Source organism: Oncorhynchus kisutch, linkage group LG14, assembly GCF_002021735.2.
Source record: "Oncorhynchus kisutch isolate 150728-3 linkage group LG14, Okis_V2, whole genome shotgun sequence".
Taxonomy (NCBI): Eukaryota; Metazoa; Chordata; class Actinopteri; order Salmoniformes; family Salmonidae; genus Oncorhynchus; species Oncorhynchus kisutch.
This window is the reverse complement of record NC_034187.2, coordinates 44,986,989-45,000,506: the sequence shown is the minus strand read 5'-3', so window position 1 is coordinate 45,000,506 and position 13,518 is coordinate 44,986,989. Positions and strand designations below refer to the sequence as shown.

Sequence of the window (13,518 nt, the reverse complement as noted above, 5' to 3'; positions counted from 1 at the left end):
CTGAATCTGCAATCGGTAAGCAGCTTGGTTTGAATAAATCAACTGTGGGAGCAATTATTAGGAAATGGAAGACATACAAGACCACTGATAATCTCACTCGATCTGGGGCTCCACGCAAGATCTCACCCCGTGGGGTCAAAATTATCACAAGAACGGTGAGCAAAAATCCCAGAACCACACGGGGGGACCTAGTGAATGACCTGCAGAGAGCTGGGACCAAAGTAACAAAGCCTACCATCAGTAACACACTACGCTGCCAGGGACTCAAATCCTGCAGTGCCAGACGTGTCCCCCTGCTTAAGCCAGTACATGTCCAGGCCCGTCTGAAGTTTGCTAAAGAGCATTTGGATGATCCAGAAGAAGATTGGGAGAATGTCATATGGTCAGATGAAACCAAAATATAACTTTTTGGTAAAAACTCAACTCGTCGTGTTTGGAGGACAAAGAATGCTGAGTTGCATCCAAAGAACACCATACCTACTGTGAAGCATGGGGGTGGAAACATCATGCTTTGGGGCTGTTTAGCTGCAAAGGGACCAGGACGACTGATCCGTGTAAAGGAAAGAATGAATGGGGCCATGTATCGTGAGATTTTGAGTGAAAACCTCCTTCCATCAACAAGGGCATTGAAGATGAAACATGGCTGGGTCTTTCAGCATGACAATGATCCCAAACACACCGCCCGGGCAACGAAGGAGTGGCTTCGTAAGAAGCATTTCAAGGTCCTGGAGTGGCCTAGCCAGTCTCCAGATCTCAACCCCATAGAAAATCTTTGGAGGGAGTTGAAAGTCCGTGTTGCCCAGCAACAGCCCCAAAACATCACTGCTCTAGAGGAGATCTGCATGGAGGAATGGGCCAAAATACCAACAACAGTGTGTGAAAACCTTGTGAAGACTTACAGAAAACATTTGACCTCTGTTATATACCCTTTGTTGGCAATGACAAAGTATTGAGATAAACTTTTGTTATTGACCAAATACTTATTTTCCACCATAATTTGCAAATAAATTCATAAAAAATCATACAATGTGATTTTCTTTCCTCATTTTGTCTGTCATGTGTACCTATGATGAAAATTAAAGGCTCTCTCTCATCTTTTTAAGTGGGAGAACTTGCACAATTGCTGGCTGACTAAATACTTTTTGCCCCACTGTGTGTGTGTGTGTATTATATATATATATATATATATATATATATAGTATTCTACTATATTTTAGTCAATTCCCCAGCAACATTTCTCGTCTTAATATATTTCTTAATTCCATTCTTTTACTTTTAGATTTGTGTGTATTGTTGTGAACTGTTAGATACTACCACACGATTGGAGACAGCGAAACGCTTGTGTTCCTACACCCGCAATAACATCTGCTAAATATGTGTATTTTACCGATAAAATTTGATTTGATTTGAAAGATAAGCAACCCCATGCTTCAGCCTATTTCTTTATAGCCACTGTGTTGCATCAGTTGGGCTACAGGTGATAATGCTTATTGCTAACAGCATACACGATAATATGGTCCAATATGTTAAAATAATTTTACCAAATATTTTACCAATATGATATTGGGCTCTTTCTGGAGGTGGAAATTATATTTTAGATGGTGTCAGCATAATTAGATTTTCATTCATTTTGGAGTAGAACGTCCTGAGCGCCTCAGTCCTTCTACATAAAAATGAACTGGGGACACCAGCCCCACTCTTCTTCATCAGTAGTCGACAGGTAAAAGTGAATTCACACATCCGTCATATTGCTTTCACCTATCATATTTTCTCAAATTAGTGCACATGAAAGAGAGGATATAAGGAAGAGAAAACACTTAAAACTATTGAACTGCACCACATAGTTTAATATTAAAGGGTCACAGACTGTCATTAAGCAGAGGAACTCACCCAGTCTTGAGGTCTGTGACACGCAGGCAGTTGGTGGAGTCAAGGCCCACTCGACCATTCCGCACCACACTGCACAACAAGGGGCGCAGCTCAGGAGAGATGCGGTTCAGTGCAACCTCAGGGGACATGCTGTTCATCTTCCACACTCAAGTTCTCTGGAAACAGCCCAAGACAGAGACCAAAGGAGCTTGCCATCATTAACGCAGTAAACACATTCAATCTCACAATGCATTGACAGCTATACAATACATATTACTGAGACATTGCTCTCATGACAGTATGTCATGTATTCTGCAAGCTATGGTCAGTTTGTTAGATTAATCAATCACAGGCACTGACATTTTGACACAGACATCTTTCCAACACTAGCAAAACATTTGCTTACCTATCTTACTGCAATTGTATTCATGCAAAATCGAGTCAAATGAATGGCAGAGAGAGCTAAATGTATTAACTAACGTTTACTTTCATTTTGATGTGTTGTTGTCGAAGGTTAGCAGCTAACTAAGTATCCATAAGCAGTAGTGGGAGGTTTTCCCAATAATTAACTAGAAAGCTTGCTAACGTTACATAAATTGCTGTCAAAGTCAGCTCAAAATTGGGAAATAGCTTACTTTATTGGAAATCCGTTAACGTTTAAATTTGTACAGCAAATAATCGGTCGTCACTAGTTACCACAGTCCCAAAGTAAAACAATAAATATTCAAAAGTGATTAACCACACTGCTAAACTTATGCGTAACCCTAATCTTAATTTTTTTGTTTTTATCAATTTTTACAACAGCCAATTTTGACTTCGTGGTTGTGTTAAACAGTGTAAACCCAAATCTTCCGGTAGATGTTTTTGGGGTCCTTTTCGGACCTCAAAGTCCATAGCTGGTGCTGCTTTTGCCGGTCTACAATAGGCTCCTTTCATCCTGTGCTAAATATATTTTTTTGATACAACTCTTTTTTGTGTGTTATAATTATGACTCCATAGAATAGATATTGCCTTTTTTTATTTGGTCAACAAATTCATTTGAAATGCATTATACGAGTCAGAACTAGCTTAGCTAGTAGAAATTCCAGAGCTGTCATTTTTCAACGTGTAACCAACCAGGCACTACCTCAGTGGCAGATTTTGACCGCGCTAGCAATGCACTTTGGCCACTTCATAACAAGACAGCGAACTCAGAATTGGACATTAGGTAATGTGTTTATATCTTACATGTCCACCTTATTTGACATAAATCCAAGTAACTTTATGGCAGTGATTTTTGCTAGCTAGCAAAGTAAACTTTAGTCAAGCAAGCTAATGTCAGCCACTGTACCAAAGATGTCTAATTGTTCTATCTGTGACTGTTGGAATCATAGCGGATTAAATTCAACTCCGCGATTTACGATGGAGTTGGGCAAGCAACTAGTGTGTGCTTACTGGAGCTCCAAGTTAGTTTTTATTTTAAAAACGACTGATTTCAGCACCCTCCAATTACGTATGACATTGTTCAGTGTAATTGTGTGCTGAAATCAGTCGTTTTTTATAAAAACGTCATTTTGTGACGTTGGAACTCCGGTCATCCCACACTAGTTTTCGCCCAGCTCCATTTTAAATTGCTGAGTTGAGTTTAGCCGGCTTTTGGCAGTGGTGGGAAAAAAGTACTCAATTATCATACATGAAAAAAAGTAAAGATACCTTTAATAGAAAATTACTCAAGTAAAAGTCACCCAGTAAAATACTGCTTGAGTAAAAGTAAAAAACTATTTTGTTTAAAATATACTTAATTATCAAAAGTAAATGGAATTGCTAAAAATGTACTTAAGTATCAAAAGTAAAAGTATAAATTATTTGAAATTCCTTATATATATATATATATATATATTAAGCAAACAAATGTTTTATTTATTTATGGAAAGCCAGTGGCACACTCCAACACTCAGACATCATTTACAAACATTTGTGTTTAATGAGTCTGCCAGAGCAGAGGCAGTAGGGAAGACCAGGGATGAATTTGACCAATGTTTTCTTGTCAAAATGTAACAAGTACTTTTGGGTGTCAGGGAAAATGTACGGTGTAAAAATGACATTATTTCCCCTAGGAATGTAAGTGAAGTGAAAGTTAGCAAAAATATAAATAATAAAGTAAAGTACAGATACCCAAAAAAACGACTTAAGTAGTACTTTAAAGTATTTTTAATAATACTAATAATAGTATTCATAATGCCCAAGAAGCCAGTGTTGGGAGGATAAATTGGCACAGGTGTTGTTACACCTTAGACGAAGTCGAGGGGCAAACCGTGCCAATTTTTCCTCCAAACACCGGCTTTGAGGGCATTTATCACTTTTATACAACGGGTTGCCAACATATTCAAATATGGATTGACGTATTTTCATTACAAATGTTATTTTGATGAATTTATTCATACTATTTCATCCTTCCACAACGTGCCCCACACATTGACTCTGTACCAGGACCCCATATATAGCATCGCTACCGGTATTTTATTGTTGCTCCTTAATTATTTGTTATTTCTATTTTTCTTTTTTTTTTAATTAAAACTGCATTTGTTGGTTAAGGGCTTGAAAGTAAGCATTTCACTGTGAGGTCTACACCTGTTGTATTCAGCACATGTGACGAATACAATTTGATTTGATTTTATAGTCCCAAAACAAATCTCGGGTTGCCACCCAAGTTGCTCGTTTTATCGGTTCGGTTGCTAGAGACCCAGTCGTTCAGTCTTTTAGGTCTGTATCTATGGAGGCGACCCAGTCGTTCATTCTAAATGTTCCATTGCCGTACTGTTAGCTCATCAACTACATCTAACTTATTCACATCAAAAAGTGCAGGCAGAATAACAGCAAAGTAGACGCATTTGCATTTGTTCAGGCTGTTTTCTAGTGACATTTATTTGGATACATCCATAACAATGTGCTCACTCGTCAGGACACGTCCAGAGGAGCTAGCCAACAACACAGCTAACACAATCACTTCAAAGTGAAGCTGGAAAGACTGTAAACTAGCTGCACTTCATTTCGTTTGACCTTTTGTCAATTGACATTTCTTTGTATATATCCATAAAAATGATACCAGCTGATTCATGATTTCGACTGGCTGAGAAACGCTCTCTCGTCCTGACTCCCAACACGTTCATTACTATGGGACAGCAGGAGATCGAATTTGAATATTGAAACAATGTTGCTAATGTCGAAGATACAGATAAGATAGCAAGGTTTATTCAAATCTCCTCTGTTGAAAACTAAATGTTAGTCTAAAGGAAATGTGAGATGATGTCTAAATGCTTTTTATTGTGGAGATGAAGTTTACAAAGTGCCTGGCTGGGTAGATCAGACAGTGGATTGCGCAGTCAGATGGAACGGTGTAAATAGGCATTTTAATGTCATTAAAGTTAGCTGGTGGTAAATCGTGGTATAGACACCGACACGAAGGCGGTTTTACCAATCAGCATTCAGGATTAGACCCACCTGCTGTATAATAGGCAATAACAAACACTTGGACCATATAAACTAAAGTTAATCTTCAACAGTGAATGCTGTGTATGGCCTATTTCATGGCTGGTCCAAAGTTCCTAACCAGCTATTGACTAGCAAGCCTCTATTGGCCTACTATGTGCTGTAGTAGCTAGCCAACTCTGTTTCTAGCTTCACAATGAACAAAAACACAGAAATAAGCACCAAGACAAGACTGCACAATGGAGGTAAAACTAAAATGGCAATGGACTGGGAACACCAGGACACCGATTTGCTACTCGTGCTATGTCTAGAAAAATTAGGAATGTTATGAGAAACACTGATTAATTACCGTCATGCCCAGACAGTGTGTGAAAGGCTTGAATCCTAGGGGGAAACTTGATTTCTTGCATACTCTCTCCTCAAAACAATGAATTGGATGCAGTTTGGTAAGGAGGCACAAGACAAGGACAGATGGCGTTAGGAATCACATCAACAAAAAATCCTATATTCACATTGGGTCAAACTGTGTCAGTGTGGCTTTAATCATTAATTGCCATCATTGCATTGTTCCCCTCTCAATGAGAAGTTGCCATAACCTGATGGAGTGGAGTGGGTCCCAAACCATACTAAACAAAAAAATAAATGCAACATGTAAAGTGGTGTTCCCATGTTTCATGAGCTGAAATAAAAAAATCCCAGAAATGTACCATACACACAAAAAGCTTATTTCTCTAAAATGTTGTGCATACATTTGTTTACATCCCTGTTAGTGAGCATTTCTCCTTTGCAAAGATAATCCATCCACCTGAAAGGTGTGTCATATCAAGAAGCTGATTAAACAGCTGGGGACAATAAAATACCACTCAAAATTTTGTCACACAACACAATGCCACATATGTCTCAAGCTTTGAGGGAGCGTGCAAATTGGCATGCTGACTGCAGGAATGTCCACCAGAGCTGTTGCCAGAGAATGTTAATTAACAGAATGTTAATTTCTCTACCATTCTCATCCACTTTCGATGGCTACTGTTATGCTGGAGAAGTGTGGTCTTCATGGATTAATCCCGGTTTCAACTGTACTGGGCAGCTGGGAGACAGCCTGTATGGCGTCGTGTGGGAAAACGGTTTGCTGATGTCAACGTTATGTACAGCGTGCCCCATGATGGTGATGGGGTTATGGTATGGTCAGGCATAAACTACAGACAATGAACCCAATTGCATTTTATCAATGGCAATTTGAATGCACAGAGGTACCGTGACGAGATTCTGAGGCCCATTGTCGTGACATTCATCCGCCGCCATCACCTCATGTTTCAGAAGGATAATGCACAACTCCATGTCACAAGGATCTGTACGCAATTCCTGGAAACAGAAATTGTTGCAGTTCATCCATGGCCTGCATACTCATCACACGTCACCCATTGAGCATGTTTGGGATACTCTGGATCGACATGCACGACAGATTGTTCCAGTTCCCGCCAATATCCATGAACTTCGCACAGCCATTGAAGAGGAGTGGGACAACATTCCACAGGCCACAGTCAACAGCCTGATCAACTCAATGCGAAGGAGATACAGTGCCTTGCGAAAGTATTCAGCCCCCTTGAACTTTGCGACCTTTTGCCACATTTCAGGCTTCAAACATAAAGATATAAAACTGTATTTTTTTGTGAAGAATCAACAACAAGTGGGACACAATCATGAAGTGGAACGACATTTATTGGATATTTCAAACTTTTTTAACAAATCAAAAACTGAAAAATTGGGCGTGCAAAATTATTCAGCCCCCTTAAGTTAATACTTTGTAGCGCCACCTTTTGCTGCGATTACAGCTGTAAGTCACTTGGGGTATGTCTCTATCAGTTTTGCACATTGAGAGACTGAAATTTTTTCCCATTCCTCCTTGCAAAACAGCTCGAGCTCAGTGAGGTTGGATGGAGAGCATTTGTGAGCAGCAGTTTTCAGTTCTTTCCACAGATTCTAGATTGGATTCAGGTCTGGACTTTGACTTGGCCATTCTAACACCTGGATATGTTTATTTTTGAACCATTCCATTGTAGATTTTGCTTTATGTTTTGGATCATTGTCTTGTTGGAAGACAAATCTCCGTCCCAGTCTCAGGTCTTTTGCAGACTCCATCAGGTTTTCTTCCAGAATGGGCCTGTATTTGGCTCCATCCATCTTCCCATCAATTTTAACCATCTTCCCTGTCCCTGCTGAAGAAAAGCAGGCCCAAACCATGATGCTGCCACCACCATGTTTGACAGTGGGAATGGTGTGTTCAGGGTGATGAGCTGTGTTGCTTTTACGCCAAACATAACGTTTTGCATTGTTGCCAAAAAGTTCAATTTTGGTTTCATCTGACCAGAGCACCTTCTTCCACATGTTTGGTGTGTCTCCCAGGTGGCTTGTGGCAAACTTTAAACGACACTTTTTATGGATATCTTTAAGAAATGGCTTTCTTCTTGCCACTCTTCCATAAAGGCCAGATTTGTGCAATATACGACTGATTGTTGTCCTATGGACAGAGTCTCCCACCTCAGCTGTAGATCTCTGCAGTTCATCCAGAGTGATCATGGGCCTCTTGGCTGCATCTCTGATCAGTCTTCTCCTTGTATGAGCTGAAAGTTTAGAGGGACGGCCAGGTCTTGGTAGATTTGCAGTGGTCTGATACTCCTTCCATTTCAATATTATCGCTTGCACAGTGCTCCTTGGGATGTTTAAAGCTTGGGAAATCTTTTTGTATCCAAATCCGGCTTTAAACTTCTTCACAACAGTATCTCGGACCTGCCTGGTGTGTTCCTTGTTCTTCATGATGCTCTCTGCGCTTTTAACGGACCTCTGAGACTATCACAGTGCAGGTGCATTTATACGGAGACTTGATTACACACAGGTGGATTGTATTTATCATTATTAGTCATTTAGGTCAACATTGGATCATTCAGAGATCCTCACTGAACTTCTGGAGAGAGTTTGCTGCACTGAAGTAAAGGGGCTGAATCATTTTGCACGCCCAATTTTTCAGTTTTTGATTTGTTAAAAAAGTTTGAAATATCCAATAAATGTCGTTCCACTTCATGATTGTGTCCCACTTGTTGTTGATTCTTCACAAAAAAATAAAGTTTTATATCTTTATGTTTGAAGCCTGAAATGTGGCAAAAGGTCGCAAAGTTCAAGGGGGCCGAATACTTTCGCAAGGCACTGTAGTTTGCGCTGCATGAGGTAAATGGTGGTCACTCCAGATACTGACTGGTTTTCTGAACCACGCCTAGGGCTGTTATGGTGACCATATTACCGCCACACCGGCGATCACAAGTCATGAAGGTAGTCAAATTCCACGTCACTGTTTAAACACGGTAATTATTCTTCTCCAAACTCTGATGCTGCTGATGGTCGTTAGTAGATTACCCAACTTGCTAACTGCCTGGTACTCATCACTCTGTTGTCCCTCTAATCACTCTGATGTCAATGCAAATGTAACCAAAAATCTAATCAAACACTTCATTAGAGCTGAACAGAGTGGTGGCCTCTATTAGAAAGAGTAACCCAACCGCTTTCTATAGGCTAGGCCTACTACAGTTGAAGTTGAAAGTTTACATACACTTAGGTTGGAGTCATTAAAACTAGTTTTTCAAACACTCCACAAATTACTTGTTAACAAACTATAGTTTTGCCAAGTCAGTTAGGACATCTACTTTGTGCATGACACAAGTCATTTTTCCAAAAATTGTTTACAGACAGATTATTTCACTCATAATTCACTGTATCACAATTCCAGTGGGTCAGAAGTTTACATACACTAAAATCTCCATAAAAAAGACAGACTACGGTTTGCAACTGCACATGGGGAAAAATATCGTACTTTTTGGAGAATGTCCTCAAAACGAAACAAAAATAGAACTGTTTGGCCATAATGACCATTGTTATGTTTGGAGGAAAAAGGTGGAGGCTTGCAAGCAGAAGAACACCGTCCCAACCGTGAAGCACAGGGGTGGCAGCATCATGTCGTGGGGGTGCTTTGCTGCAGGAGGGCCTGTCCACTGGAAAAGTGTCCTCCATTCACTATTTAACCCTGCCCATTTCGAGACATGATAATGGTCCATTCTAAATCAAAACCAATTTCATCCATATATTATTTAGTATATGCAAAGATGAGATTAAACCAAAGTAACAAGAATATTTAGACTTAGGGATGCCACCCGTTAGATAAAATCCCGAACGGTTCCGTATTTCACTGAAATAGTAAACGTTTTGTTTTCTAAATGATAGTTTCCGGATTCGACCATATTAATGACCAAAGGCTCATACTGTATTTCTGTGTGTTATTATGTTATAATTAAGTCTATGATTTGATAGAGCAGTCTGACTGAGCTATGGTAGGCAGCAGCAGGCTCGTAAGCATTCATTCAAACAGCACTTTTGTGCATTTTGGTGCTTCTCCAAGGTGGCATAGCAGTTCAGACGTCTTTTGTCCTCGTCTTGTCGTGTCCTGTATATATATATATTTACAACTTTTTCACATACATTTTATTTTTATTTTCCATCAACTCATCTTCAAAACACTCTCCTGCAACCCGCCTCACCAATGTATATTTATAAAAAAGTATTATTTACCTCAGATCTGTAATCCTCCAAGAAGCTAGCCAGAAACTCCAGGAGGCTGGCCTGAAACTAGCCAGAAGCTAATCCAGAAGCTAGTTCAGAAGCTAGTTGGCTCCTTTACTGGTAAGTCGTTGGTGTTCAGCTAACCACGGTTTGTGGTCATCGGCTATCCTTTGGCTCGAAAGTCTATCGCCAGTTCTGTACGGCGCAGCGCGGCTCGGAGCGGAGCATACCGGACCAATTTTTCTCTCCATGTCCCTGGATTTCGACTGCTCTCTGGACATTCATGCCCGGATCTCACAGCTAGCTAGCTGCTATCCGTGTGACTATCGGCCTTCGTCGATTCCGGAGCAAACATCAATTGTTCCGGAGCTAGCAAGCTCCGTCAATCACTCTTGAGTTCCATCAATCGCACCTGGGCTGCAGTCGCCTATCCGGACCCGTTTTGCTGCCTTCGCGGAGCCCCACCGGGCCTTCACAACTGGACTGCCGACGTTATCTACCCGAAGGGGTTATTCGGCTGGCTCCTCCGTCGCGACGTTACCTGAACGCCCATCTGCGGCCTGCTAACCGTTAGCTGTCTTACCGGCTGCTATCTGAATAGACAATCGGACAATTTTTTTAAATTTATTTTTATTTATTTATTTATTATTATTATTATGTTTTCTTCTTGGGCCTCTATAACTATATCTATTGTTTTTATTTTTGTTGTTGTTGTGTGATTTGGATTGATCCCCTCTACCACACGGAACCCCACTAATCTACTGACGGAGCGCAGGAGGTGGCTAACAACAGACCTCCATCCTATGCTAGCTTGCTACCGATGCCCTGGCTAGCTGTCTAAATCACCAACCAACCTCTCCACTCACCGGACCCTTTTGATCACTCGACTAAGCATGCCTCTCCTTAATGTCAATATGTCTTGTCCATTTCTGTTCTGGTTAGTGTTTATTGGCTTATTTCACTGTAGAGCCTCTAGTCCTGCTCACTATACCTTATCCAACCTATTAGTTCCACCACCCACACATGCAATGACATCTCCTGGTTTCAACGATGTTTCTAGAGACAATATCTCTCTCTTCATCACTCAATACCTAGGTTTACCTCCACTGTATTCACATCCTACCATACATTTGTCTGTACATTATACCTTGATGCTATTTTATCGCCCCCAGAAACCTCCTTTTACTCTATGTTCCAGACGTTCTAGACGACCAATTCTCATAGCTTTTAGCCGTACCCTTATTCTACTCCTCCTATGTTCCTCTGGCGATGTAGAGGTGAATCCAGGCCCTGCAGTGCCTAGCTCCACTCCTATTCCCCAGGCGCTCTCTTTTGACGACTTCTGTAACCGTAATAGCCTTGGTTTCATGCATGTTAACATTAGAAGCCTCCTCCCTAAGTTTGTTCTATTCACTGCTTTAGCACACTCTGCCAACCCGGATGTTCTAGCTGTGTCTGAATCCTGGCTTAGGAAGACCACCAAAAACTCAGACATTTTAATTCCAAACTACAACATTTTCAGACAAGATAGAACTGCCAAAGGGGGCGGTGTTGCAATCTACTGAAAAGATAGCCTGCAGAGTTCTGTCCTACTATCCAGGTCTGTACCCAAACAATTTGAACTTCTACTTTTAAAAATCCACCTCTCTAAAAACAAGTCTCTCACCGTTGCCGCCTGCTATAGACCACCCTCTGCCCCCAGCTGTGCTCTGGACACCATATGTGAACTGATTGCCCCCCATCTATCTTCAGAGTTCGTGCTGCTAGGCGACCTAAACTGGAACATGCTTAACACCCCAGCCATCCTACAATCTAAACTTGATGCCCTCAATCTCACACAAATAATCAATGAACCTACCAGGTACCTCCCCAAAACCTTAAACACGGGCACCCTCATAGATATCATCCTAACCAACTTCCCCTCTAAATACACCTCTGCTGTCTTCAACCAAGATCTCAGCGATCACTGCCTCATTGCCTGCATCCGTAATGGGTCAGCGGTCAAACGACCTCCACTCATCACTGTAAAACGCTCCCTGAAACACTTCTGCGAGCAGGCCTTTCTAATCGACCTGGCCGGGGTATCCTGGAAGGATATTGATCTCATCCCGTCAGTAGAGGATGCCTGGATATTTTTTAAAAATGCCTTCCTAACCATCTTAAATAAACATGCCCCATTTAAGAAATTTAGAACCAGGAACAGATATAGCCCTTGGTTCTCCCCAGACCTGACTGCCCTTAACCAACACAAAAACATCCTATGGCGTTCTGCATTAGCATCGAACAGCCCCCGTGATATGCAGCTGTTCAGGGAAGCTAGAAATCATTATACACAGGCAGTTAGAAAAGCCAAGGCTAGCTTTTTCAAGCAGAAATTTGCTTCCTGCAACACTAACTCAAAAAAGTTCTGGGACACTGTAAAGTCCATGGAGAATAAGAACACCTCCTCCCAGCTGCCCACTGCACTGAAGATAGGAAACACTGTCACCACTGATAAATCCACCATAATTGAGAATTTCAATAAGCATTTTTCTACGGCTGGCCATGCTTTCCACCTGGCTACTCCTACCCCGGACAACAGCACTGCACCCCCAACAGCAACTCGCCCAAGCCTTCCCCATTTCTCCTTCTCCCAAATCCATTCAGCTGATGTTCTGAAAGAGCTGCAAAATCTGGACCCCTACAAATCAGCCGGGCTAGACAATCTGGACCCTTTCTTCCTAAAATTATCTGCCGAAATTGTTGCCACCCCTATTACTAGCCTGTTCAACCTCTCTTTCGTGTCGTCTGAGATTCCCAAAGATTGGAAAGCAGCTGCGGTCATCCCCCTCTTCAAAGGGGGGGACACTCTTGACCCAAACTGCTACAGACCTATATCTATCCTACCGTGCCTTTCTAAGGTCTTCGAAAGCCAAGTCAACAAACAGATTACCGACCATTTCGAATCTCACCATACCTTCTCTGCTATGCAATCCGGTTTCAGAGCTGGTCATGGGTGCACCTCAGCCACGCTCAAGGTCCTAAACGATATCTTAACCGCCATCGATAAGAAACATTACTGTGCAGCCGTATTCATTGATCTGGCCAAGGCTTTCGACTCTGTCAATCACCATATCCTCATCGGCAGACTCGACAGCCTTGGTTTCTCAAATGATTGCCTCGCCTGGTTCACCAACTACTTCTCTGATAGAGTTCAGTGTGTCAAATCGGAGGGTCTGCTGTCCGGACCTCTGGCAGTCTCTATGGGGGTGCCACAGGGTTCAATTCTTGGACCGACTCTCTTCTCTGTATACATCAATGAGGTCGCTCTTGCTGCTGGTGAGTCCCTGATCCACCTCTACGCAGACGACACCATTCTGTATACTTCCGGCCCTTCTTTGGACACTGTGTTAACAACCCTCCAGGCAAGCTTCAATGCCATACAACTCTCCTTCCGTGGCCTCCAATTGCTCTTAAATACAAGTAAAACTAAATGCATGCTCTTCAACCGATCGCTACCTGCACCTACCCGCCTGTCCAACATCACTACTCTGGACGGCTCTGACTTAGAATACGTGGACAACTACAAATACTTAG

The 13,518-nt window shown here is 41.7% G+C and overlaps 2 protein-coding genes across 3 annotated transcripts in view; one reads left to right on the top strand and one right to left on the bottom strand.

Annotated features, from left to right (window-relative positions):
• babam2 (BRISC and BRCA1 A complex member 2) overlaps nucleotides 1-2,751 on the bottom strand; it is a 197,185-nt gene extending 194,434 nt beyond the window's left edge. Inside the window, exons 1-2 of the mRNA XM_020500820.2 lie at nucleotides 2,505-2,751; nucleotides 1,891-2,045 (exon numbers count right to left, since the gene is read on the bottom strand). Coding sequence (XP_020356409.1) covers nucleotides 1,891-2,027 — 137 coding nt within the window. The 5' untranslated portion in view covers nucleotides 2,028-2,045; nucleotides 2,505-2,751. The remainder of the gene's footprint in view (nucleotides 1-1,890; nucleotides 2,046-2,504) is intronic.
• Nucleotides 2,752-2,797: 46 nt separating this feature from the next.
• The window catches only part of rbks (ribokinase), a 78,649-nt gene continuing 67,928 nt past the window's right edge, over nucleotides 2,798-13,518 (top strand). The window contains exon 1 of one of the 2 annotated variants that reach the window (XM_020500821.2): nucleotides 2,798-3,076. The gene's annotated coding sequence lies outside the window, so the exon portion shown is untranslated. The remainder of the gene's footprint in view (nucleotides 3,077-13,518) is intronic. The other variant, XM_020500822.2, reaches the window with a different exon arrangement.